Genomic DNA, 26,874 nt, shown 5'->3' with positions numbered 1-26,874 from the left:
TCCGACTTGCCCGAAGCCGCCCACCCACCTGCGAGTCGTGCAGGCCCCGCCACCGGCAGCAGCAGCCGTGGCCCGTCAGGCCACCCCTCGCACCTGTCTGTCTGTCTGCAAAGAGGCGCTTTCCTTCTGCGCCCTTGACTTCGTAGTTACTCACTCACTCGTCTGACGGAGACCTTCAGACAGACTGACCCAATCACAAACCGGCCTTCGCAAACTGCCAACATCGCCCAGCACGAGTTCTTGCCTCGATTTGGCACGAGCCAGCCGACAGACAACCAAACAACCCCAACCCAAAAGGCCAGCCAAAACTCAACTCCTTGCACCAAATTTCCTTGCCGAAATCGACTTCGCCTTCGCCTCCGCAACCGCAACCACCACCCGCGCCCGTACAAGCGAGACGCAGACCCAACATGTCCAACGAGGACGGCAACACGTCGCCAGAGCGGAATGAAGCGCCCGCAGCCGGCGCAGAACACCTAAACCTCAAAGTAACGGACAACAACAACGAGGTCTTCTTTAAAATCAAGCGCAGCACGAAACTCGAAAAGTTGATGAACGCCTTCTGCGAGCGCCAGGGCAAGAGCCCCGCCTCCGTGAGATTCCTGTTCGAAGGCTCGCGGTGTCAACCAACCGACACGCCCGATGCTGTACGTCCGCCGCCTTTCCCTTCGGCCCCCTCGGCCCCTGCAGCAGCCATCGCTCCCTTCTGCCGTCCCGTGAGCCGTGTCGTGAACTGACTTCTCTCCTCCCCAGCTCGAAATGCAGGACGGAGACACTCTCGAAGTCCATCAGGAACAAGTCGGCGGCGCTCTCTAAGCCAGAACGGGACGCATACGACACGCGCATGTATTCGCTGCGGCTCGCCGAGGCAGCAAGGTGGCGTTTGGTACTTTACAGGACAAAGAGGATACATCGGGTCGCTTTTCTGTGCAAACGAGAAACGAAAGACCTTTTTTTTTGATTTTTTTGATTTTTTGATTTTTTTTTCTTTTCCTGTCTTCTCCAACCCCAAGTTTTGCCTCTCGCTTTTGTGTGCACGTGGTGAATCCACGGGATCCGTCATCGAGATGGTCCCCCAGGTCTCGTTTTACGATAATTCTCAATGCAACACAGACGACGGTCACATTGTTACCCCCACCTGCGGATACGAATGATCCCACAGTGTTTGGAAGAAGTAACAAGGCATCAAGCTTTGAAATTTAAAGCACCATGCGTGATTGCGTGATTCTCTCATCAGCAAACCAGCCTCTATATAATTACCTATACTGCGCAAATTACCTTGGTTGCCCGTCTTATCCTGGCGATAAAGTTTCTCCAGAAATCCACAAACACAATACGCAATGCAATAACGCCGCACAGCAACCATACCCCATCATGCCTTGAGCTCACGCGTCCGGCAGTCCGTACAAAGCACAACCATGACCCCTTTGACTTCCTTGGTGAAAATCTGACCATCTACAAACCCCCCTTCGCATTGAGCACAACGGAAGCAGTGCTCGTGCCACTCGCCGCCGAGCGCTTGAATGTACTGACCAATCACTGCCGTCTTGCACATCTTACATTTTGGCGCCCTTAGTTCTGTTCGCTTGGTCTGACACTTGATGCACCACGCGTAGCCATCCTTCTCGATGTGAGTCATGCCATGCTCAAAGGGATCACCGCACTCTGCACAGAAGAAATGGCCGTAGTGCCAGTGCTCACCGAGGGCAACAATATGCTCATCAAGAATCGGCGTCTGGCAGTGCTTACAGCGCGGCGCGAACAGTTCATGCCAATCTAGGTGGCAATAGAAGCGGAGTCGTTCATCTCCATCTTCTTCCATCGTCATGCCCGCCACCTCATCCAGTATTTCTCCTGCCTGGCGACGGCGAATGCGCTCGAGGCGTGCTTTTCGCTGCGACTCTGGCTCAGGGCTGATCTCCATGGCCTCCAGGCTGGTCCCACAAGCAAAACAGCTGAAACATTGAGGGTGGAAGCGCTCTTGGGAGCCGCTCAGTGCCACAAATCTTCCCTCAATGGGGAAGCCGCATTCATGGCACGTTGTGGTTGGCCTTCCGATACTGCCAATAGCGGGAGACCAGTGGCCGCGAGGCATCTGACCTTTGCGTGCCTTAGGTTGGGATGGTGTTGGAGCAGGCAGGGGCCGTGAGCGGCCTGTCTGTTTTGCACCTGATGTCACGATGGAAGGCACGTTCTCGGTCGCCGAGATATCTTCAACGGCAATCGTGGGTGTATTTGTCGGAGCAGCATCCTTCTTCCTCGGGGCGTCATCGCACCCGGCTACTGAGATCGATGGAATATTCGCAGATGGCGTTGGCAGTGGCCTCGGCGGGTCGACTTCCGCAACATTGATGATAGGGATTGCCATAGATTCGGACGGCTTCTGCTGCGGCTTGACCTTGATGTTGAGCGGCGAGCTTTTGGGTTGCCGGTCTGGGCTGACATCAGCGGACGCCTCAGGCGGTTGCCAATTAGTATCAAAGCTTACAATCGGCCGTCCAGGACTGTCGCTAACGGCGGTCGGTTCTGGCAGCTTTGCGCTACGGTCTTTCAACCTGAAGCCTGTGGCAGCACGAATATCGTCACTGCGAATCTCTACCCCGTTCTTGCGCTCCGCCATGGGCTCCGGCTCAACTTTAGACCGTTGAGAGTTGGTGGTGTAAAATGCGTTCCGCGACTGAGATGGAGGATTGCGATGGATCTCGACGGTATTAAGAGGCTTGGTCAACGGCATTCCACTGCTCGAAGCTTGGTTCATCGACGATCTGTTGAGAGGATTCTGGGGGATACTGCTAAGCTTGTCTGGCGACGCGCGGCCCCCAGAAGAAGAAACCAGTCCCCTTTTCACGGAGCCTTCTGGTTCTTCCCAGATTTGATCGCCTGAGAATGGACGCTCCACATCCCCGCTGATATTCCTCTTGAGACTACTGCGGCGGCGGAAGCCAGCGCCGACGCTACCGTACGGCTTGGTTGGCCTCGTAAAAGTCGCAGCAGGACGGGCGGAATCTGACGATGCTCGATTACCAGGTACAGATCCAGAGCTGTCTGCAGAACTACCAGACACGGAGCGGGGGCCATGATCACGACCTAGACCGCTAGGGGCAATGTCATCACCATATCGGCCGACGCTTGCGGTTCGGGCATGGGCATAGCTGTTCTTTCTAAGATGAGGTTTGTAGCGATATGGCCCGTCTGGCTGGGGTTGCCGGTATCCATGTTGGTGCTGCCAGACCAGTTCTGCGGCTTCGTTCAGAGCGGCATCATAGATGCGGCTATCGTCGTCGACGGGGTCTTTGGAGCCATCCCGGATGTCCATTGTTTCTATGGCCTCGCGCAAAGAGAAGGCCTCTTCTTTTTCCATCCATCTTTGGCCGCGCTCCATGTAAGTTGCTGTTGGGACTGCTTCAGATGGTTTCACAGGCACAACGGGACTGGTTGGGTAGTAGTCTCGCCCACCGGAGCTTGACATGGAGTACCGAGAGGCGACACTGGCCGCGCCAACACTCGGGGCTTGCGATGGTATCCGCCGCTGGCTCGACTGACTTGTCTGGCCTGCAAGTTGGGACGGAGGCGGCGGGTCCATGCTGTGTCGTCCGAGGCTCGTGCGTGAGGCTGTCGACCGCTCCCCGGATGGTGGCAGAGGCCTTGCTCCACCAGGTCGTGTCGTGCGGTTGGAACGCAGGTCGGAGAGATACTTGGCTGCGAGAGCAACGACAGTCAGAATGAAGCCCCAGAGACCTCTGATTTAAGCCTTGCTCATACCAAATTGCTCGTTGGACATGTAGGTCGGCGACGGCGGCGTCACCTTTCGCGCCTTGGTCCCGCTGGATTTTTTCATCCTGGGAGGGCTGGCGTTGGCCATGAAATATCGTTGAACTGCAATAGAGAGAAAATACCATAACCAGGTTAATCAAGGAGTCATGAAAATCGCGGAAAGGGTGAGATGAGGCCAGTAGGTACTTATGCGGAGGTGAGTGAGGTTGTTGACTTTGCCAACGTCGTTGGGCTCGAGCATGCCGTGCATGGCAGGAAAGTGCGTGCAGTTTTGTATGCCAATGACCAAGACCCACGTTGGAGGGACTGCGGGCGGGCGGGTGGTTGGCCAGGCAACGCGCCACCAACGGTCGGCGGGAAAGGAAGGGTCCCCACCATGGAACAACGGGACCATGAGTCCATGACAGACATACTGTGATCAGAGATTGCAGCAATTGATGGTTTCATATTGAAAACAGCTGTCATTACATGTGTGCGTTGAAACAACAAAGAAGTCGGTCCGTTCGCCACCGTCTACCACCTGAGCTCGCCTTTCACGCCCTTTTCAGGCTCTGGTTGCGCCTTTGGCTGTTGCTCTGGTCTTGACGGTTCCGCAAAACCCAAGTTTTTGAACTCGTCCTTGGCCATCAAGTTGCTGAGGCCAAAGAGGAAGAAGCGCAAATCCCTCGGTTAGTGTTGAGCGAGAAGTCCACTAGTGAGTGATGCGCTGCTCACCGATCCATTCTGCAAGACAGGTACGCCTTGGCGAGATTTCGGCATTCGTCCTCGTTGACACCTCTCACTCTCTTCATACAAGCCAAGTAGCTGGTCATTACGTCCCTGCACTCGCCTGCAGGCCTGATCAGAACTAGGATTTTTCCTTTTTTTTGTTTGTTTGTTTGTTTACTGGCCGGTCTCCCTCGAGCCAACGTTGTAAACTTACCATCGTGATCCAACGGAAAACTCCCTCCCCCCCCCCCCCCCCCTCGGCTGGACGGACGGACTGACGGACGGAGCCTGACAACTTACGGTTTGGGCCTCGTCGTAGGCAGACTTCCTGGACTGCCAAATGTACTCATGGCCTTGGTGGTTTCTGTGTCTGCTGCATCTGGTCACGCCAGATGGTCACCGGCGCATGTTGCGAGGTGAGGTGAGGTGAAGACCCGAGGCGACTGAGCAAAGCAGGAGTAGCGCTGCCGGCTGGTGTGGCGCAGGCAGGCATGTGGCTCCAACTGAGCCAGAGATCAACGCGAAAAAGACGATGAATGACCTCTGCCAGGCCGGGCGATGCCGTGACGACCCCGTGGGCCACACCGTGCGGAACTCTAAGTACCTAGGTACTTAAGTAGGGAGCATCGAGGCTCCCAACTCTCCAAGATTGCTCTCGAGAAGTCTGGTACATCTGTGCAAAGTACTCGATTCACTAGTGTACTTGCGCACAGGTCTGAGCTGAGGTCCTCGGGTACACCGCTCTCTGGTTCTAGTACCGCATGCATGCTCCTCGGTACTTTGGTAGATACCAACTTGGAAGTGCTTCGAGGTTCCCGCTACTTGTGGCGCGAGTGCGTGCACCTCGGTCCGCTGGACATTGTGTACTCAAGTACGGAGTACGTACCATTGTGTTCGCGACCTCGTGGCCCAACGACCCGTAAAGCCACACCCAGGCCGTCGCTGCTGAAGTGGCCTCGCCTTCTCTTTCTCGTTGGTTGGTTCCCAAGTCTCCGTTCCAAATCCAATTGTCGTTGAACGCGCAGCGCAATCCTCACCTACGTGCGTGATTGCTTGCGTATCCGTGCTCTGGCCCGCGGCCGCTTGACTACCCCAAGTGCGGTCTTCCATTTTCTCAGTCTGTCATTGTTTTTTTCCTTGTCTCCGACAGTCTTTTTGCTGTTGTCGCGGCGGAGACTGCATCGCCCGTTGCCATGGCTGCCCTGGGCGAGGACTTGCTCACCACGGTCAACAAGCTGCAAGATTTGGTCTTCAACACCATAGGCAGCGACTCTCTGGACCTGCCACAGATTGTAAGCCCCGAAAGGCCAAAAAAACACATGAATTGACATGTGCTCTCAAACTAATGGCGTTATCTCAGGTCGTCGTCGGCTCACAGTCGGCTGGCAAATCGTCGGTCCTGGAAAACATCGTCGGCCGAGATTTCCTGCCCAGAGGAAGCGGCATTGTCACCCGCCGGCCCCTTATTCTGCAACTCATCAACGTACCCGAGGACGACAGCGCCCCCGATCCAAACCTCGATCCTTACAGATCACCAGCTGCCGCTCGGCGATCCGAGTGGGCTGAGTTCCATCACATCCCCAACCGGCGCTTCAATGATTTTTCTGACGTCAAGCGAGAGATTGAGAATGAAACCACGAGAGTCGCTGGTACCAACAAGGGCATCAACAGGCAGTCTATCAACCTCAAAATCTACTCGCCCCATGTTCTCAACCTGACTCTGGTTGATTTGCCAGGTCTGACCAAGGCAAGTAAGCCTTGAGCAAAACTTGGTTTCCTATTATACCTATCTGTAATCCTGCTAGTGAGCCGTTTCTGATATTTCCCTGCCTGCTCTAGGTTCCAATCGGCGATCAGCCCACCGATATTGAGAAGCAAACGAGAAACTTGATTTCCGAATACATCGCCAAGCCCAATAGCCTTATTTTGGCCGTGTCGCCGGCCAATGTCGACATTGTCAACTCGGAGGCGTTGAAGCTCGCTCGACATGTCGATGCCCTAGGCAGAAGGACCATCGGTGTACTGACAAAGCTGGACCTGATGGACCACGGTACAAACGCACTTGATATCCTTTCCGGCCGTGTCTATCCCCTGAAGCTTGGATTCATTGGCGTTGTGAACCGATCGCAGCAGGATATCCAGGGCAACAAGCCCATGGAGGAGGCTCTTCAAGCAGAGATGGACTTCTTCAAGCACCACCCGGCATATCGCAACATCTCTACCCGATGCGGAACGCAATTCTTGGCCAAGACGCTCAACTCCACCCTGATGTCTCATATTCGAGAGCGGTTGCCAGATATCAAGGCTCGGCTGAATACGCTTATGGGTCAGACTCAGCAGGAGCTGGCTAGCTACGGTGACATGGCTTTCAGTGGCAAGGAGCATCGTGGTTCGCTCATCCTGCAACAAATGACTCGGTTTGCAACCTCCTTTATCTCTTCCATCGATGGCACGTCGACGGAAATTTCCACAAAGGAGCTGTGTGGTGGTGCCCGAATCTACTACATCTTCAACTCTGTCTTTGGCAGCTCGCTCGAATCCATTGATCCCACTTCTAACCTTACAGCCTTGGATATCCGCACCGCCATCCGAAACTCGACCGGTCCTCGGCCCAGCTTGTTCGTGCCTGAAATGGCTTTCGATCTGCTTGTAAAGCCCCAGATCAAACTCTTGGAAATTCCCAGTCAACGTTGTGTCGAGCTTGTGTATGAGGAGCTGATCAAAATCTGCCACACCTGTGGATCTACCGAGCTCTCGCGATATCCTAGATTGCAAGCCAAGTTAATCGAAACGGTGTCAGACCTGCTTCGGGAGAGACTTGGTCCCGCCTCTTCCTATGTTGAGTCTCTCATCTCCATCCAGCGGGCATATATCAACACCAACCATCCCAACTTCCTTGGTGCCGCTGCAGCCATGAGCAATGTTGTCAGCGCAAAACAAGAACGTGAACGGAAGCGATTGATCCAGGAGGAGCGTGAGCGTCGGGAAAAGCGCCGCCTCAAGGAGCTCGGCGTCAACGGGGAGCCTACGGAGGATGGGCTAGAGGGTAGTGTCATGGCGAAGGGCGAGAACAGCCGCAAGAATAACTCCAAATCTGGCCGAAGCCTTTCACCTGCTGTTCACGAGAATGCTCATGGCAGCCTTGCCGCTGCCGTCAATGGCATCCGGCCTAACTCTCCTTCACGGGTGAACGGTCAAGCCTTGGGTGCCAGGGATACCTTTTTGAACTATTTCTTCGGCAAAGACGGTGCTGCTCTGCAGAGTGCTCTGCCTGGCAGCTCTGCCAATCCTGGAAGGCATATCAGCCAGTCTTCTGAGCCGAGCATATCTCAGTCCATCCGCCGAGAGGAGAGGGTTGCACTACGGCCTGCGCCCTCTCACTCTCAAGTCGACGAGTATGATCCCACCGGACGAAGCTACGGTCTTGCGTCACACCTTGTAAGTCTCCTGATTTTTTTTCGACAATGTCGACATGTCTTCTAACTTTGTCATTCATCAGGGCGAGTCCAACGAACCCGCCATGACCGACCGTGAAGTCATGGAAACTGAGCTCATACGGGCCCTCATCTCTTCCTACTTCAACATTGTCCGGGAATCTATCGCCGATCAAGTGCCCAAAGCTATTATGCACCTGCTGGTTAACCATTCCAAAGACGTTGTTCAGAACCGTCTGGTCAGTGAGCTGTACAGGGAGAGCTTGTTTGAGGAGCTCTTGTACGAAGACGACGGTGTCAAGAAGGAGCGCGAGAAATGCGAGAAGCTGCTCCAAACATACAGGGAAGCCGCCAGGATTATTGGCGAGGTTTTATAAAAACAGGGATACGAACTACAGTCTTGGTTCCGCTCTTTCCCGCAAGATGTCGTCACGTTGTCAATTTGACGACTGCCGTCTTGACGTTCCAACAAAGAGCACAATGGAAATGCACAGAATCTTTGAAAACGGGGAGCAAAGGGCGGCGTCTTGGTACCTCGACACATGCTCAGCGGGGATCAGAGCATAGAAGAAGACGTTGATGGATGGGAGACGGGGAATGACTTGCAAGGCATTCAGGTGTGTTGGTCGTCTGTCTTTATTTATTGGTAAACTCTGTTGTCTATTATGTACACCATGATGAAGGGGGGAAGATGTGAAGAGCGGTCTGCGAAAGGGGGGGGGGGGACAAGAATGAGGCTTGGGGCTTTTTGCGGTGGGCGCTGGAGCATGCAACTTGATAAACGTGCCGTGCCGCCCTGAAATTTTTCGAAGAGAAGAGAGAACAGGGGCACGGGACATTAGATGAATCGCCCCTTTTCTTTGGTGTATCTACGACTTTTTTGCTCAACTCGCCAACGTCTTCTCCCTGTACGAAATCGAGGGACATGTGCTTCCATTGCGCCAGACGTGAACCACTAGTGCATGACCAAGGCTGCATGCAATGAAATATCCCTGTCGGTAGAATGATTATACATGTGAGAAGTGAAAGAAGTAATTTGTGCTCGTCTGTTTGTCCGTTTATCTTTTATCTTTTTTCCCTTCCTCTTCCTTTTCCAGCGCCGTATGGATGCCGTGGGTGTTGGCAGTTAAAGCAGGCAAGCAGGCTTGAATAGCAAAGGTGCTTAATGCAGGTCAATGTCCGTCTAGAGCGGTGCACATGACCCATTCATCTGGTATACATGGGGCATCTCCAGGCCGCGCCTGGAAACCGAGCGTCATAGTCCTCGTAACCCGAGACTCTGGGGTCGTCGATGACTGCGCGCGGCCGACTGCCGCTGTTGTCGTTGTGGTTGCGCCGATGCAGGGACTCGCCGGGAAGGGAATACAAATACAGGTGAGGGCGGTCTTTGCGGTAGTACGTGTTTGCTTGGAGCCATGCCTGGCCGGTCCTCAGACGAGGTAACCGCCGTGGTGGTCTGGTACGTTTACTGTTTCGTACGGTTCGGCCGCGCGGCTTTCGTAACGGGGGTTTGGTGCGTGGTGAGCCGGCACCGGCCTGGGCTCGTGACTGCGGTCGTGTCGGTAGCCATTGTCCCAGTGGGTGTTGTGGCGGCTGCTCATGCCAGGGTCGGTTCGGGTACGCTTTGCGTATCCTTGTTGCTGGACACCGTTGTTGCGGCGTTCGTCTTGTCCCGAGGATGCTGGCGGCAGAGTTCCGGGCTGCGACTGCATGGTTCGAGGTTCACCATCACCATGCATGCGGTGCCCCGGCCACGCAGCGGGCTGCTCGATGATTTCAAGCCCATCGACTTCGAGACGAGGGGCAGCCCGACGCACAGTGCTGGCCATGGTTGACGACTGGTGCCGGTCCGGGTCTGGTGCTCGACGGGCAGTTTCGTGTCCGCGGCCGCTCCGTTCAGCCTCCTGCTCCCGGCCACATCCAAGAGCCTCAAACGCCGACGGCAGCGCATCCGAAACCACGTCGAGAAGGTCTTTATCGTCGCCTACTACGCTCCGCAACGTCATGGGGTCTGATACTTCAGAAAGCCAAATCATGTCCGCGCGCCAGTCGAATGGTTTGTCCATGGACGGGGCCGCATGGTCGCTGTGCTTCCAGTCGAAATGCCTCGACAGATTGACCAGCGTGTAGGTCTTGGACTGAAGACCCGAAGCAGGATCCAGTTTACAAGCCTTGCATGACAGACCAGTGACGGCGCTCAGTTGACCAAGGGCTTTGTGAGTTTCAAGTGCCTCGATGAACAGATTCAAAGGCGCCGGCTCCGAGTACTTGTTCCGAAAAGATTTTGCTGCATGGTGAATGACAGCACAGACTTTGACAGAACCGTGAAGCCTCTTCTCGTTTGCTAATTTTCGCCAAGTGTGCGTCGCTCTCTTGATAATATAATCTAGGCGTTTGGACTTTTGAGCCAGGGCTCTCCAAGTCTTTCCCGATTTTCTATTACCCAAGCTTTGCCCATGGCCCGTAGTTTGCGATACAACCGTCTTCTTCCAAGGCTCGGAGCGAGGTTCGGGGCGCCCGTGCTGAGGCACGTGTGGGCGTGACGGATAATCTTGCTCGTAAGAGAGCCCTCCTTCATATGACCCTTGCAGACGGTTGTCTTGCCTGTAGTTTGTAGACACGCTCATCCCCAAATCTCGGCTGTGGTGTCCTTGCTCTGGACCAGGCTGCGCTGATTCTGGGTGAGGCAGTCTCGGGATGCAAGGAAAATAAGTCTCTAGAGTCTTCGTCTTCGTCTTGGTATGGGCCAAGGCATATTGCTGTGGATCAGCTTTAAAGATGGGCTTCTCTGGCCATTCCGCCCCCCAATGCACAACGGATTTGCCCAAGCTCAACGTCTTTGCGTGCTTCGAGGCATAATGGTACAACAGGCCATTGAATTTGTAGAACTTTGCCACTCCGTCGCAGCCATTGCAAAGAAAGACATCCTTACGGACCGGATCGGTGCGGGGTCTAATTTTGGCATCAAAAATCCATCTCATGTTCTCCAAGGTAAGCTTCTGGGTCCAGGTTTGTTCTGCTGGTTTGATGACAACATTCTTCCCGGCGCCTTGGGCTGTTCTGACGTCCTTTGCAATTTTCGCGTAAAATTCCTCGCGGACGTAAAGAAGAACATCTGCCGCAAACTTGGGGGCGTTCTTCCTGGTCACTGTAGATCCAGACCATGACCACTCATTTCGAATGATTTCATCAGCCAATTTCGATATTTGGCCTCGTAACAGTTCCTGAGCATGATCGCAGTCGACGTCCATTATTTTGGCGCCCTCCAGAGGGCCATGAGGATCCACGTCAGCCACAAGTCCCCCGGCAGATTGAAAGTTGACTTGAAATTCTCCTTCTTTCATGTCTGCTTCCTTTCGCTGCTTGAGAAGATGCCGTCCCAGAACCTGCCAAGCATCGTTATCCAGCGGTGTGGCTGATCCAAGAGCCTCCTGGAAAGCCGGCATATGAGTGAGAGCCATCGGTGGGATTGGCGGTTGTAGGAGAGGTGCCCGCCGCTCGATTTCAGCCCGTCGTGCGGCCTCCGCTTCCACGCTTGTTGGCTTCGATACGAAGTCAGGTACTGTCACGCCCTCGGTCAAGGTCTCATCCACCGACTCGACTTGGGCACCTGGGAGGCCTGATATATTTGCGAGCACTGAGGCGGGGGCACTGCCATGATGATCAGACAAAGTTTCCTTGTGCCCACCTTTCATGACAGCCTTCATCTCAATCGATCTGTTTACCATTGCTGTCAGGCATCCAGAATCTGGCCAACAGCCAATGCTCGGTTTTTGGTTGTGAGTAGCTGCGTTCGCGCAAATTCTAGGGCTCGGCCTTCGCATCTCCTCCACGCCTCCAGCATGATGCCATCTTTCCCATCGGGCAACATCGGCCAGACAGCATTTGCCCTGCTGTTCAAGGCCTTTGATCCACTCCTCCGCAGCAGCAGGACGGGACCTCTTGGCATTCTCAAGTGCATATTTCATTTTTTCAATCTGCTCACTCCAAAATAATTTAATTGGTTGGGCACGTGATAAGCTTATAGAGGCCAGAACGTGAGGGGGCACGACATGATTCTCCTGGGTTAAAAACACCACTGGCAGCCCGGGGACCAGGGCGGCTGGCAAGGATGAGTTTAGAAGTAGATCAATCTCCTGTACAATGTTAGGTGAGAGGCCTTGCCAGGATACTGTCGACGCACATACCGTAGTACTCTTGGCGCTGAGACAACGTCCACACGACACAATAAAGAAAGGAAAGACCGGGGAAATGCCCTGGAGACCCGGTCCTCGCTCCCACTGTCCTCCCGGCTTATTTCCAGCAGCAAAGTTACCACGAACACCGCAAAACTGGCAAGCTGGAGAGCAGCAAAGGCGCCACATTTCCAGTTCTGATCTGCCTTTCAAAGCCGCCGGCATCCGCGGCCAGAACAGACGCTTTGATGCTTGCCATATGGCATCAGGAGCCAACTTTGACAGACTGTGGGCGGTAGAGGAGCCGAAGGCATGTGGAGGCTGGAATCTAGACAACGGGTCGAGGTAACTGTTGAATTCCCTGCTCACCAACATCAAGTTACCGAGGGTGCGTGGTGGCGTGAATGTAAAGACGTGATGCCACGCCTCCGCCGGGAGTCGTGACGCCATACTTGGGCGAACAGGTGGGGGAGAATCTGGCTCTTTCTGATCATTTGGGTCCAGCCAAGCTCGCTTGGAGCTTGGCAACTCCTCTGCGGAGAGAGCGTCTGCCAATTTCCTCTTTCGCCCAGCGTCCTTGGAATTATTCAGTCCATCCTCGGTCGGCCGGGTACCGCTATGCGTCCTGTCTGTGGAAGGCTCTTCGTTCTCATCAAACTTGCATATACTAGTGGCCATCGCATCGTTGCCTAGATCTCGTGCGTACTGCGTGGCGTTTTTGGGGTTGAGCTGAGCCGACTTCATCTTGTTTGGAGTTGAGCATGCGAAGTGCTATCCTAGAAGACGCTTTTGGGTGAGGATTGGGTGCACAACAAAATGGACAGTAAATCTGTTCCCTTCTTCCAAGACACCATGGCGACTAGATGGCGGAAGACTGCTGCTCAGACGTGATGGACCGATGTAAGAGGTTCTATCCTGCCGTTGAAGCGACTGAGAAAAGCCCCACGGATACCAGACTGGCCGTTGGAAATGATTAGTCTCGCAGCAGTCAAGCGCTACGCTTTCAAAGGGTCGATGATGCTGAACCCAAAGTGTTTTGTTGCGGAAGAACTTATGGCGTAGGAAATCAGGAGCATGGCAAATCCTGACTAAGCCACAGCAGTGTGGTCAATGGCCATGTCTTCGGAATCAACTTCACTTCTTCCTCACATTGTCACGCTTGTTTTCGACTTTCAATTACCCGCCAGCAGCTGGAACGCGAATTTGGGTGACAAGTAGTGTGTGTGATCTTGATTTTTTGCTCAAACTAATCAACTCAATATACATCTGAATCAGCGAACACCCAACTTCTCGCTAGCCATTGACACAGTGATAAACTACCATACAACTCAACATCAAATGAAATGTCATTTACAAATATCGTCATTTTCCCCGTGCGAGCCTACTGCGAATTCGTCATGTTGGCTTCCTGGTCATCTGACTCCCCACCAAAGATCTGAAAGCTTTGGTCCGCACCCCAATTAGCCGCTTGCGCATAACTCTCGAACGCGCCCTGTACACTCGTCAGTCGATTTAAAATTTGCAACAATCAATCGCCCTAACGTAGGATGTAACGTACCCATTCAAAATTGGACAGCTCCGGCCCGGATCCAGAACTTGCGCCTATATTTGTGAGCATTGACAATGGTGGCTGGGCGCCGATGAGATTCATTCCGTCACCAGTGAGTTCGCCCAGACTTGGCGCGGGTAGGCCGAATTCCATGCCCGTGTATGCGCCGCTATTTAAGTTGAAGAGTGGGCTCATCCCGGTACCAAAGTCATTGAGCCCTTCTGGTGAAATTGTCACCGTCCCAGATGATGCAAATGATGGATCCAATCCTGACCTGATCGTGTCTGCAGATATGGGATCGCTGCGCGCATTGGATGGCCCGTTTCTTATGGGGTTCTGTAACTTGCGCAGCATGATGTCGACTGTCTTGGACGCCTTGAAAGCCTCCATTGAACCATCTGCGAGACTCTTCCAGATGATTGTTGCGTCTTCCAGGGTGCTAATCATCCTGGCCCTCTGCTCTGCGGACCATCGAAATGCGCCCTCGGTGTCTTCAGGCAACCCAGACTGCTCAGCGAGGTTGTCGTAGTGAAGATCCAGAACGATAAGCATGGCTGGAAGAATAAATTCCTTGGTCGCAATCGACTTGACGTACCAATTTAAGGTGCGCAGTCGACCTTTGTCTTTTGATTCTCGGTGGAGAGTTTGCAAGTGTTCCATGGCTTGTAATGACGCCTCAATGGCGCTTTTTCTCGAGTGTGCATACCGAGGGTTTTGTCTTGCTCTTCGTATGTACTTTCGATGTAACAAGCACATAATCTTTTGAAATAGAATGTCGATATTGAATCGAGCAATAATCAGCGTGACCGGGTCACGCGAGCCGGCCATAGGGCCAATTTTCAGATGCGGAGGCAGCTCTTGCATTATTTGCCGCAGTTTTGCGTCAAAACGAATAATCTCGTCATACGGTACTCCCTTGTCCACTCTATTTGTCGCCTGCAGGATACTGCCCAACTCGATGCACAACCGGGCCTTGGCGATCATGTAGGAAACCGGAGTGTTCTCAGAAATGGGCCTCGAAGGAGGCAGCTGCTGAGTCGAAGTGTTGATCTCGTCGTCAAAGATATTATTTGGCAGCTGCGTATCACAATCATGGTCGTATATCATGCTTGGTAGTGATACCTGGTGAGAGAAAACGACATCGGCCATGCGAACTAATGCCCATGTTCTTCTCCTCATTTCCTACCGCAAGTGTTAGACGGGCGCAATCAATCTCCTGACAAGGGTTCTGTGCTTACCGCCTGGAATGGTGATAGGGACGGAAACCATTTTGCGTCTCTGTGGTAGCCCATGCGGAAGGCTATTCTGATGATCAAAGATACAATCATCCATAGGCCGTGATCAACATCCCAACGGGAAGAATACTCGCCAAACACGTACAGTAGCATTGTTTCAACAGTGTGCTCTACTGGCTTGGTGTAGTCAGCCTTTATCAGGCATTGCACGGTCCGTAACCTGTACTCCGCAGCAAGTTCCAGTGTTTTGCCCCGCCACTCTGGCGGTTCGTCTCCGACTTTGTGATAACTCAACATGGCAAGACATAGAATTGAGTATAACAGGCCTAGCCACATTATTGGTGTTTTCGACGGATCTTGCCAGTGGTCTCGGAGTTGTTGAAAAAAAGTTGGTCCGTGAATGATGCTGACCGCATTTTCCATGGAATTGAAGTAGCGACTGCACAGCGTAAGAACGCTCGATTTGAATGGCAGCTCCCCACGCAGCTCTACTTCGGAGGCAGGGGATGCGCCCAGAAGCAGTGTAGGTCCTTCCCTCGCGGTGGCGGGTTTGGATGATCTGACCTTCTCGTAACTTGATTCGATTTCTTTTTTGTGATTAGTGAAGTAGTTTTTGACCTCGGCGATATCTGCTAGAATCAAATGCCAGTGTTCCTGGCCAATATACATCGACTTTCCCCTATCAGCGTCAACCTTGAGGATGCCAATAGATTTGGCAAGATGGTCATCCACGTCGATCTCGTCGTCTTCTGCCATGGCCGCCTCCGCTATCTGAGCTGAGGAACCGCTGTCGGCGACTGAGTGAGAGAGAGATACACTGGTGCGCGGGGCCTTGGGATCAATATTTGCGCCGTTATGCATCAAGGAAAGCACAAGGCCCTCAAGCCTATCTATTCTATTTTGCATATCGTCGGGGCTCGAATCAGCTTGGTTTAGACTCTTCTTTCGGGAAGCGGGGGATGCGTAGGAGCAGGACGTCGTGTCCATGCCCTCGCGCTTGGTACAGTTGCTGCACGGGTGACATCGATCACATTTTCTGCAAGCATGAATTAGCAAGAAAAGAAAAAGAAAAGAAAAAGAAAAGAAAAAGAAAGAAAGTCTTGTTCATGCTTGTCGGAGGTCTTACAGCCTAGTATGAAATGTTAGTATGAGTATCATCACATGGGCGGAGGAGAGCTTGCCAGCTTACTTTCTTGTCCTACACGGGTAACAGCTCAACGGTACTCGATTTCTCTTGCGCACCACACGAAATTTCTCTTCAGGCGATGCCTTTCCGGCGGACGAGTTTGTAGAAGGCGGAGTTGGCGTCATTGTGGTCAATAATTGTTCTCGATGCACGATGAATAAATGTGAAGCCTGGTGACCAATCTCGTTCGGAGACGCTGGACGTGTAGGTGGCCAGGTGAGATCAGCTGCAGCAGTCGACTTCTCAAGCGAAGCGGTCGCCCGAGGCCTGGAAGGGAGGGAAGCAAAGTTCCCAGACACTTGTTGGGCTTGACTCCTGCTCTTCTCCCACGAAGAGCGCTTCGTCTACTCCGTACTCAGCGGGTGAGGCGAAACTCGAGACTGCACCAATGGGCAGTGTGTTCCGAAGGCTCTTTGAGCCGTGTCAAATGTACGGAGGGGAAATGACCGACGTTGAATTGACTGGATGATGATGGAGCGATGGGGTCGGCACGAAATGAAACGAATCGATCACAGTTTTGTAAGGAAGATGTCGGCCGAATTAGGTTGAAGCGAAGGATGGACTGGGCAAGGTTCGGGGTGGTGGTGAATAGTTGCTGGTTGCTGGTTGCTGGTTGCTGGAGATTATGAGAATCGAAAACACCAGCCAGTGGGATCCTGAATCTGCAGACGGCAAACCCTTGGCTTTGAGGATGGGAACATTTGACGAGGAGAGAGAGTAGCGAAGAAGCCGTGAGGGCAATCGTTGGATCAGTGGCGTCGGCCGTGTTAAATGCGCGATGCGCCTCGACTCTGATTTGCTACTTAGTACTCGAACCCAGAAAGTACTTGGGCCATGGCTGCAGAGAATTGCAATCTGCATGTACCACCTACCTGACCAGCCACTTTGTAAGCCACCTGAGCGTGCGGTACCCGAGACAAAAAAAAGCACTTGAGCTCTTTGGCGCCGAAAGTCGTCAATGGTCACCTCTTTCTGCCGATGTAAATTGGGCGTTTTCAACAGCATCAGTTTCCCCGTCGATTTGCCAAATCTAAGAAGACAAAGCTCAATAAAGTGCAAACTCCAAAAAAAAAAAAAAATCCATCCTTCAGCGCACAGACGGGAGGCTTCAATGGAAGCGCGTGGATAAAAATTGCGGCCAAAGTTACACAACACAACACCATGGGCGGGCCGGGTCTCGATGCCACGGTCATTTGTCAGCCGTTGAGGCGGAATAGCATCTCCAGCCGCCGACGGATTGCCAAACGTTCGCTGCTAACTGCTGGCTTGCCATTATTAGGGGCTTTCGATTTGGCTGACGAGCGCGAGTTGAGGGAGGCGAATGATTATAGTTGACTGGACCGCGTCTTCTCATCCTAGTAGTCATCTTTTGATGATCACCCGTTTTTTTTTAGAAAGTCTCTATTTGGTGAGTTGTCAGTGTGATCCGCTGCACTGCTCGTTGCTCCCTGCATTTGCTCACAATGGTCATATGATCATAGTCCTCTGCACTATTTTGCGCGGTGCGCTGTTAGCTATACAGAATTCAAATCCCAACAAACACAAGGCGACTATCGAAACTCGTGGCGATGCAGCCTCATTTTTATCATACATTTGCCGATATGATGAAGTGTGCTACTATTTCCCAAGTTCTTACCAACTCGCCATGCGCCAAAGCTCCATCACCGTCATGATACGTTGTTTGTACTGCTCATTGGTGACTATGCTGTCCCATTTCCTTGGGTATCCAGAGGGCTGGGATGAACCGCCACTCTTTTGATACCTTTCCCGTGAATTATTACCCAGCAAATATGGGACACCCTCCAGGGCGTCGCAGTCGTATGATTCCAAGATTATGGTGCAGTTCCATCTCGTCTTCCACGAAACCTCACTGCGTGTGTTGTATCAACACCATGATTCAAAATTCCTTATTGGACGTGCCGCCTGCTCGAATTCCTTCCTCACGAAGCAGCATCAGCAATTCCACCGACAGCGTATGGCTTGAAGAAATCCTCGTTATTGCCCATTTCTTCTTTGACCTAAGTGTCTGTGTCAGTGGTTGGCTCCAGAAAAAAAGTTCGTCATTGGCGGAAAATAGTCCTTCGTGTGTCACGTACAATATCCAAACCACCGACAAGTTCGCCATCAATCCACAACTGAGGGTAAGTAGGCCATTCAGCAAACTCCTTAAGACCTTGCCGGACCTCGTCGTCGGCCAAGATGTTGAAGAAGCCATATTTGACAGAGTTCTCCCGCAAGATGGCGACCATCTGCCGTGAAAAGCCACACTGAGGGTCGCTAGGGGTTCCCTTCATGAACAGCATGACCGGTGCAGCCTTGACAAGATCACCCAGGCGTTTGAAAAGCTCTTCTTTCTGCTTCTCGGGGTCGACACTCGCGTCGACCGTCTTGGTACCCTGCGCATTTGTCTGGTTGGCACCGTTGACAGGGGCGGATGATGCAGATGCGTTGTTTTGAGCATTGGTCTCGATGGCGGCTCGAACTTTAATGGCGCTGCTTCCGCTGACAGTCTCTACGATCCGACCGTTTCGAACAAGGACGAGGAACGGAACAGCCGTAACATCATAGGCTTCGCTGATATCGCTGAGCTCCTCGGCGTTTATAGACACCCACTTCGTGCTCAAAGGCTCCGTGACTGGATACTCTGATGCGAGGGTGGATAAAACAGTGGCCATCTGAGCGCAAGGTGCTGCCCAGGGTGCGTGGAATGAGATGATCAACAGGGTCGAAGACGGCAGGGAGGCGAGAGTCTCGTCCCACTGCGCCTGAGTGGTAATCTCCGTGATGACCGACATGATGAATGATGAAGGCGCTCGGCAGACCTAGGCGATGTATGTTGAATCGTCCAAGAGTACTTCCCGTGGTCTGTGGCGTCAAAATACGGTGCGGGCGTGGTGCGAGGATGGGAGTAATGGTCGTGAGCCCTTGGACGATGGGAATTTGGCGGGGCAACTTTGATGTTTCTTGGAGACGGAAGGAGAAAGTCTTGCCAGAGGAGGGGCAGCGGAAATGGGCGACGGGCCTATGGTTGGACGGCCTTGCGTCATTTTGGTTGCATGGCATTGGACGACTCGGCGGCAAGTCCAAGGCGCGGCCGGAGCCCACCTACTAAAGTACCAGGGTAGCTTTAGGTTGGCAGGCGTCAATCATGAATTGATACTGGACCATGGTGTCGCGAGCCATCATCAATTGGCCCATCGGACGAGTGCGTGGTTGGCTTCATGACATGACATGCTGTTGCGCAACCATGGCCGTCTGGCCTGGGTCCAGAAGTCCAAGACACCTAAGTTACTTTACGTAAGTACTTGGAGGTGCTAGCTCCTCCGTACACCAACTGTGATGTGAGTAGGGCCGACATCACACAGCATCCGACGGCAGTATAAAACCCCAACGCAGGCAGGTACCTAATGCGTGGAACGTCGAAATGTCAGGTCAGGTGCAAGTACCTCCGCAGTTCTTTTCAGGTGAATGTGGCCATGGCAATGGCAAGCACGAGCATGAAGCGACTGACTCAGCTGCGAGCTATCATTACCTGAGCTTCATCGGAAGTCGAGCTAGTATTACTACCATTCCTAACTGAGGAGCACCTCGTAGTCCTCAAGCACTCTAGTAGATGACAAGCAGCGAGGACAAGGAGTCACAAGTGACACCATACTGCCGGACAAACACAGTTACTTTTTGGAGAGCATCAAGACTGGAAGCTTGCGAACCAAGCAGGTCAAAGCCTCCCTCTGTCAGAGTCAGAGTTCGCCGTCGCTCTCGGAACAACCTGGCACCCACGGGCCACTCGTCAGCTGGTGGCACTGGCACTTACCAACTGGCCTGCGAGTTCGGCCCGGGCTCCCCCCTCCCAGGCTTGCGCCTCGAGCAATGTCAACGTAAACATCGCCAGACCCTCATAACGTTAATTCATCACGGCACCATCCTGCCGAGCTCAACTGCTACGCTCCGCCCATTCTTTTGGTCTGCAGCCTCGTTCTGTCCGACTGCTCAAGTCGACCCGTCCATCACACAGAGCGATCGATCAACCTGCTGAAGCCGTCAACCTGCCCCCGCATCTGAGTGCCCAGGAGCTTTGCCATCAGGCTCAACCGCAACTCTCGGCTGAAGTCTCCGTCTCTCCCTCTCCCCATTCTCTTCGAAAACCGAACCCTTCCGGCCTCGGCCTCGGCCGTCTTCAACAACATGGCGTCGTTGAACCTGTCCATCAACGGCCCATCCATAAAAAGCAGCTACAATAGCGTGGTAAATGGCCCTGCTCCCGCGGGTGTCTCGGCCACCCTTGCACAGTGGGCGCTCTTCGCCGTCCAGGCTCCCTTGATGAACGCTTTTCAAGATAGCGGTTCCAAGGAGAGTATCCTCAAGGTTGAAAACACAGGAGGTGCGATGTGCCCTTTTTGCAACGGGCGCGACAAGTGTCTTATTCCATTCGCTACACCGTAGTTCTGACGTGAGATTGCACAGGTGGTGAACTGGCTGATTTGCTCGAGGATTTCAACGAAGGCCGCATTCAGTTCGCTTTCGTCAAGGTCAAGGACCCCAACACATCTCTGCCCAAGAATGTCCTCATTGCATGGTGTGGTGGCGGCGTTCCTGAGCGCACCAAGGGTTACTTCACGAGCCATCTCAATGCTGTGGCCAACGTCCTTCACGGATACCACGTCCAAATAACCGCGCGCTCTGACAGCGACCTAGACCCCGAATCAATTATGCAAAAAGTCGCTGATGCTTCTGGAGCCAAATACTCTGCTGGTGCTTTTGGTGGCCTTGCTCGAGCCGCGCCTCCCCCAGTCAAGTCAAAGCCGGTTTTCACTCCGACTTCTTCCAGCACCGGCAGAGAATTCGATCCTCTTGTTGCTGCGCGCTCCCGGAGAGACGACAATGCTGATGAGGAAGGATGGGGTGTCGACGCACCCCCGGTCACGAGAACTGAGATTGAAAGGGTCGAACCTGCCTATAAGCCTACGAAAGTCAACATGGCGGAACTCACAAAGCAGCAGCCAGAGCCCTCGCGATTTGATGGTAGCAGTCGACAGTCTGACGGACCTAGCGATGTTGTAGGAGGAGGATATCAGCCTGTGGGCAAGGTAGATATTGCCGCTATTCGAGCTGCTGCGCAGAGAAAAGAAGACGACAGGCCCACCCCGGTCAAGGGCGCATATGAGCCAGTTGGAAAGGTAGATATTGCAGCTATCAGAGCCAGAGCCCAAAAGCCTGCCGAACCGCGGGAAGAGAAAGTTGCGGCGCAGCCCAAACCCCTAGCTGACAGAGACGCAGCCCTTTCTCAACCTGTGCAGTCCGAGAGAATAACAGCATTGCCCAAGCCCAAGGTTGCTAATAAGTTTGGAGGCGCCTCCACGTTTACCGGCACAAAAGCACCAAACCCAGGAGGTTTAGGTTTTGCCGGCCCAGCACCTTCTACCGCCGCGCCCGTTGGGTCTGCCAGTCGAACATTTGCTGACCAAGGGGGCAAAACTCCAGCACAGCTTTGGGCTGAAAAGAAGGCTAGAAAGGGAGGATCACCTATTGGGTCTAGATCTTTACCTGCTGCCCCAGTATCAGTTACGGCTCAGGCAAGTGGAGGACAAGGATGGAAGAGCGGCTATACTGGAAAGTCTTGGTCTGTCCAAGCACCTGGCTACTCGCGTGATGGACCTGTCGAAAACGAACAACAACATGGGGACGATCGTCAAAGAGGGCCTGCAGACGAGGCTGATGATTCTGCTTCAGGCGTGTCTGCTCTGAGAGATCGTTTCAAGGACGCTTCACTAATCGGCCCAGCATCTACACCTCCAGATGAGCAATCTGCTCCCCCTCCACCTGTTCCCGATAACTCTAGGCCATCCGGCGGCTTCGCTCTTCCCAGCCTTCCCAGTAGACCCTCCCCGACTGATGGAGAGGAAGAAGAAGCGGACGGCCAGCCGACTACTTATGAGCCCAGTCAGCAAAGAGAACCATCGCCAATTCGGGTGGCGGCGCCTGTCGCTCGCGCTCCAGAGCCCGAGCCTGAACTTGAGGAAGAACCCGAGCCCGAGCCCGCACCTGAACGACGACCTCTCCCCCCTGCCCTTCCTAACCAGGAACCAGAACCTCCGATTCCAGAAGTTGGTGGACCGGCGGAGCCGGAGCCGGAGACGGAGGCAGACCATGGGGCTGCTGCAGAAGGCCACCGTGCAGTGATTATGTACGATTATGAAAAGGCTGAGGGCAATGAAATTGACCTGATGGAAGGTCAGATCGTTATCAACATTGATATGGTAGACGAGGACTGGTGGATGGGCACGAATCACCTGGGAGAGAGCGGGCTATTCCCCAGCAATTATGTCGAGCTGATCAAGGGGGAGACCGGCGCCACCCCAGCAGCAGCTCCAGCGGCTGGGGAAGCACCGTCGGCATCCTCGCTCGCAGCTCGTGCAGTTCCAAGCGCACCTGCGACGGCCAAGCCAACTGCCACAGCTTTGTACGACTATGAGGCGGCGGAGGATAATGGTGAGTCGAATAGATACCTGGCGGCCTACCAAATTTGGCGACTAACATTGTCTTGAAACAGAATTGTCATTCCCGGAAGATGCCAAAATTACGAACCTCGAGTTCCCTGATGACGACTGGTGGTTTGGTCATTACGGTGGTCATGCGGGCCTTTTCCCATCCAACTACGTGCAGGTGGACCCCAAGGCTTGAAGGATCAAGGGGATCGTTGCTGTATTCCGCAAGTCGTTGAATTTGTTTGTATTTGGTTGTTTTTGTTGTTTGTTTTTTTGGTAGCAGAAAACAGTTCACAATTACTGGGCCCACCGACGGTGGTGGTATGAAAGAAATGAGCAAGTTGATGTAGGCATGCTGCGGCGCGAGTTTGGAGCAATTTTGCGGGTTGAGGGCATCCGTGTTGCCTCAATCTGCGTTTTGTGGTCGAGATGCGGATAGACTGGTCATAAAATCCGTTCATGTCCAGTCGTTGGGCGCGGTACTTGCCACGGTAACTACTCCGTACACCGCATTTTGTCGGCATCAGCGTCACTCGTCAAAGCTGAGCCATTAAGCTTTTGTATCACAAATCATCGGTCACTTTACCGCGTAGTATTATGAAACACCACCCTCTATTACCATAGGCTAGTGCTCAAAAACAGCCAGGGTCTCCACAGCGCATCATGATCCGTGAGAGCCAAAGGCCTTTCCTAACGTGAAATAAACAAGCCCGAATGCTGAACAAATAGAACGCGACGACAGTCAGGTGGCTCGCGAAGCGGCAGCGGCAGAGCAGAAAAATACACAGAGGACGCCATAAACCGTTTTGGCGAGTCGCGTCTGAGCCAACAAATCTTATTGTCTCTCTAGGCCTGTCCCATTCGCGATAGTTATTCACATGATGGTGGATCGGAAGTGCGTCGTCGTCGCCTTGCAAAGGGAACGTTGGGGACAAGAAGGGCGTACTTGGGGGAAAGGGGGGGAGCAGGGGCGATATATGTAGCAGTAGAATAGACCAAAGTTGATGGTGTTTCTCGGCGTAGTTTGGTCAGAGAATCCGTGTTTATGGCGACTGGCGCTTGCAAGGCGTAGGTGCGGCCAGCTTTGGGAGAGCTCCAGGTCGCCGAGTGTGGCCGGTGGGTTTCGCGTTGTTGCATGGGCCGAGTGTCACCTACAGGAGACACTCACAGCACTCGATGCTGGAGGACGGGTTAGCACCGCTTTCTTGATTGCTGCGTGTTGCCGGAAAAGGGGATGTGTTTGTGCGTGCGCCGCACGAGGCCAGGCCGCGTCGGGATCTCACGACGACACATTTGGCGGTGTGTGGTGTTGAGGCATTGGCTCCGCCAGGACGGAGGAGGGGAGACTTACCAGCATTCGCAGCCCTCTTCGACGGCACAGCAGCAGCAGAGAGCAGCGAGACAGGCCATCAGGCAGTTGTTGCTGCCGCCGCGTCGGCCGCGAGATTCCTGCTGGGGAGGAGCCTGCTGGTACTGCATGGGCGGCTGGCCTTGGGGAGGACCATAGTACTGTCCCTGGGGAGGGCCGTATTGACCCTGGGGGGGGCCGTAGCTCTGGAGGGTGGCAGAACGCGAGAGGCATCAGCATCAAGAGTTTCGAGGGACTCTGTCGCCGCGGAGAGCGGACAGACGAGAGCGCCTTTGCTTGAACGGCTCGGGGCTTACAGGCTGAGGGTGGGCGGGATAGCCGCCCTGTTGGCCCTGGTAATACTCTTGGCTGGACATTTTGAGGCGGTGGAGACGGAGACGAGCTGTGTACAGAGCGAGGCGATGGGGGATGGGCGCACGCGAAAGACGGCGAGGGATATTCAACAGAAGCAATACAGGAATGGGATTCTAGGGGAAAAAAAATAAAGGCGAAGAAAAGTAGGAGTGAGAGATTGGAGGCGGAGCGAAGGGGGGTGTGTCTGGTTGGATATCGAGGTACTCGGAATGGCGGAGCACGGGAGCTTATTAAGTTAGTGCCCATGTCCAGATACCAGCCCCAAACTGGAGGAGCCAAGGCAGGTCCCCATACAAGTCAGGGTCAATAGGCCTAGATGCAGCAGGCTAGCGCGCGTGTACGGAGTCAAGAGTCAAGACCAGACCAGACCTGGTCAGTTGATTCCAGACTGTCTGTCTGGTCCGTCTTGTCCGTAATCAAGATATGTTGACTTTGCTCCGTACAGTAGCAAAAACTTGAGGTCAGTGGCCGCTCGCTGGTGGGCTGTATCAGTACGTACCTGTTACTCCGTACCTACCAGGGCACTCCGCAACACTACTTGCTAATCAAGTACCTAGGTTCCTACTTACCCAAGCAAGTACTCCGTACTCGAGGTTTGCAGGCTGCCCTGCCCTGGTGGCCGGGGCCTGGGGAGCCCCGCGGGAGCGGACGAGGACGTGGACACGGCATGCCTGAACATCGTGGCACACAGCCTTGGGCGGGCTCATGGGGCGGGCTTTTCGCGACTCGGCGACAAAATGAAAGGGAGACCCTTTCCTCGACTAGTACTCCGTAGCACTCGGTAAACTGTAACAGACATGGATGGTGTTTGCACAAAGCAGCCCGCAATGGTAGCACGAAAACGCGCGCGTCAAGGTCGTTTTAAGGCACGGCTTGGCGCAGAATACCAAACGTCTGATTGCAATGACGTTGGATGTTGAGGTACTTTTCTTACCCCGTACTGCATGTACCAACGGCGGGGCAAAGAGACGACGAGGCCGGACTAGGACCGGTTGGCTTCAGATGCTGGCGGGATCACGTCTCCGTATTGCGCCGAGTACTGTGCAGCGTGCTCACGAGCTGCTGAAGAAAATAAACACCGGGTGCTTAACCGCCCTTGAGGTGCGCAGCCGGGCAGGGCATGGACAATTAACTCTGGCCCGGCATCTTCAATTCAGCTGCCAGACTCGCACGACAACCCTCGCAGGGCGGCCGCCGCCCAGACAGCTTCGCAGCTGAGCTTAACCCTTCCGTGCGCCGGCGGGCCCCGTGGCGCCGCCACACCCAAGCAGCTCGCGCTTGAGAGCAGCCAGCCCCGTACCAACTGCATCAGGCAAAGGCCAGGTCAAATCTGGGGCCCTGAGATGCCGGCGTTCCGGGACCGGGGGCTGTGGCTGTGGCTGTGACCTGATCTGATCGCTGGTTGGAGTGAGCCTGCTGGCGCCGTGGGGACCATGGACGGCCGATTGTGGCGCGGCTCATTACGTTCGCTGCTGCTGATGATGATATGAATGATGGCGGCATGGAAGTTCGGACATGGAACCCCCCGACTGATTCAACCTTGGACCTGTACAACTCAACCGGTCCTTTTTGGCCGGCCGGCTGGGCCTCGGCGGTAGGTGGCGACGTCGTCTTGCTTGGTTTTGGAACACTTTGCACCCACCTGACCGCGGGAATCTACGCGTGCACGGAGTACGTACGTGGAGGAACATGGAACATTGCGGCACGTAAGCCGTGCTCTGTACTGAGCACTCCGTAGGTACGTGGGCGCGAACTCCGGACTCCTTGGTTGAATGAAGTAGTATTGCGTGCTGAGCATACGTACGCAGCGCCGGGCGCCCTGAGTAGAGTATTCCCTCGATTCTTGCAACGAAACCACAAGCGCCGGACAAAACACGTCGACGTGTGACTCTGTGCTGGGGGTCACACCAAGTAAGTACTTAGAGGTACGTACCTGGGTAGTTGTTGCCCTCACGTCGCATAAGCTTGCTCGGCAAAGCCGTCGAGTGCTCTGTACGCTGTCATCATCTACGGAGTGCCCCGTGGGAATATTTAGGGCAATAACCCCGTTGACGGCAGCATTCATTCTCCCCAACTCTCGGTGCTTCGTACCGTGTTGAACCACACCATGAGCCTCGCCTCAAAGTCGAAACCACCTCGACTCATTTCCTCACCGCAACCAGCCATCCGCAGTATGCCGGTATCTCACACTACAAAGAAACAAAAGGCCAAGCAGAAGACGACGGCAAAGAAGAGGATGCACCGCACCTAATGCGCTGCGCCTCACTGGCCGTGCATTCCCGCCCGCCACTCAGCGAGCCGTTCTGCGGCCAAGGAGCGGCACTGCCCATCAGACGAGGGCCTGGCACGGCGTGTCGCTTGGCCCGCCCTTTGTTTCGTTTCGTCGAGGGACTCGAGCATCGTTTCCTTTTAATAACTTGCGTCGTGCTGGCTGCTGACTCCTACTAACTAGTACGACTACTGCCACCACGTTGAATGTTCCGATCCGTCGCGGCAACACCCGCCACTTGCGAGATAGATTGTCCTTCCCTTACGGCTGACGTGGTTGGTTCAAACCGACGGTTATGACGGGAATAATGACGACGGCGGCTTTGCAACCAAGAAA

At 54.0% G+C, this 26,874-nt stretch overlaps 8 protein-coding genes across 8 annotated transcripts; 3 read left to right on the top strand and 5 right to left on the bottom strand.

Annotated features, from left to right (window-relative positions):
* Positions 1-410: 410 nt before the first annotated feature.
* On the top strand, positions 411-816 carry MAM_03671 (Small ubiquitin-related modifier, SUMO; the record flags this gene model as incomplete). The annotated part of the gene is made up of 2 exons (XM_040822470.1): positions 411-716; positions 754-816. 2 exons carry the CDS (start codon positions 411-413, stop codon positions 814-816), a joined length of 369 nt encoding a protein of 122 aa, XP_040679613.1.
* Positions 817-1,372: 556 nt separating this feature from the next.
* On the bottom strand, positions 1,373-3,838 carry MAM_03670 (LIM domain protein; the record flags this gene model as incomplete). Its single annotated transcript, XM_040822469.1, has 2 exons — positions 1,373-3,699; positions 3,763-3,838. 2 exons carry the CDS (start codon positions 3,836-3,838, stop codon positions 1,373-1,375), a joined length of 2,403 nt encoding a protein of 800 aa, XP_040679612.1.
* A 1,837-nt stretch (positions 3,839-5,675) lies between these two features.
* On the top strand, positions 5,676-8,293 carry MAM_03669 (dynamin-2; the record flags this gene model as incomplete). The annotated part of the gene is made up of 4 exons (XM_040822468.1): positions 5,676-5,774; positions 5,843-6,205; positions 6,322-7,920; positions 7,982-8,293. The coding sequence occupies 4 exons, from the start codon at positions 5,676-5,678 to the stop codon at positions 8,291-8,293; spliced, it is 2,373 nt and encodes a 790-aa protein (XP_040679611.1).
* A 1,053-nt stretch (positions 8,294-9,346) lies between these two features.
* MAM_03668 (F-box domain containing protein) lies at positions 9,347-12,835 on the bottom strand (the record flags this gene model as incomplete). The annotated part of the gene is made up of 2 exons (XM_040822467.1): positions 9,347-12,052; positions 12,104-12,835. 2 exons carry the CDS (start codon positions 12,833-12,835, stop codon positions 9,347-9,349), a joined length of 3,438 nt encoding a protein of 1,145 aa, XP_040679610.1.
* A 637-nt stretch (positions 12,836-13,472) lies between these two features.
* Positions 13,473-16,186, bottom strand: MAM_03667 (uncharacterized protein; the record flags this gene model as incomplete). Its single annotated transcript, XM_040822466.1, has 4 exons — positions 13,473-13,583; positions 13,650-14,822; positions 14,879-15,871; positions 16,118-16,186. The coding sequence occupies 4 exons, from the start codon at positions 16,184-16,186 to the stop codon at positions 13,473-13,475; spliced, it is 2,346 nt and encodes a 781-aa protein (XP_040679609.1).
* Positions 16,187-17,451: 1,265 nt separating this feature from the next.
* On the bottom strand, positions 17,452-18,856 carry MAM_03666 (monothiol glutaredoxin-4; the record flags this gene model as incomplete). Its single annotated transcript, XM_040822465.1, has 4 exons — positions 17,452-17,551; positions 17,698-17,931; positions 18,006-18,079; positions 18,158-18,856. 4 exons carry the CDS (start codon positions 18,854-18,856, stop codon positions 17,452-17,454), a joined length of 1,107 nt encoding a protein of 368 aa, XP_040679608.1.
* A 1,390-nt stretch (positions 18,857-20,246) lies between these two features.
* Positions 20,247-22,742, top strand: MAM_03665 (actin binding protein; the record flags this gene model as incomplete). Its single annotated transcript, XM_040822464.1, has 3 exons — positions 20,247-20,442; positions 20,526-22,550; positions 22,612-22,742. 3 exons carry the CDS (start codon positions 20,247-20,249, stop codon positions 22,740-22,742), a joined length of 2,352 nt encoding a protein of 783 aa, XP_040679607.1.
* A 955-nt stretch (positions 22,743-23,697) lies between these two features.
* On the bottom strand, positions 23,698-24,271 carry MAM_03664 (uncharacterized protein; the record flags this gene model as incomplete). Its single annotated transcript, XM_040822463.1, has 3 exons — positions 23,698-23,725; positions 23,898-24,100; positions 24,212-24,271. The coding sequence occupies 3 exons, from the start codon at positions 24,269-24,271 to the stop codon at positions 23,698-23,700; spliced, it is 291 nt and encodes a 96-aa protein (XP_040679606.1).
* Between the last annotated feature and the right edge of the window lie 2,603 nt (positions 24,272-26,874).

Source organism: Metarhizium album (genome assembly GCF_000804445.1).
Source record: "Metarhizium album ARSEF 1941 chromosome Unknown scaffold_7, whole genome shotgun sequence".
Taxonomy (NCBI): Eukaryota; Fungi; Ascomycota; class Sordariomycetes; order Hypocreales; family Clavicipitaceae; genus Metarhizium; species Metarhizium album.
The sequence above is the reverse complement of the archived record's forward strand: the minus strand, read 5'-3'. Positions and strand labels throughout refer to the sequence as shown.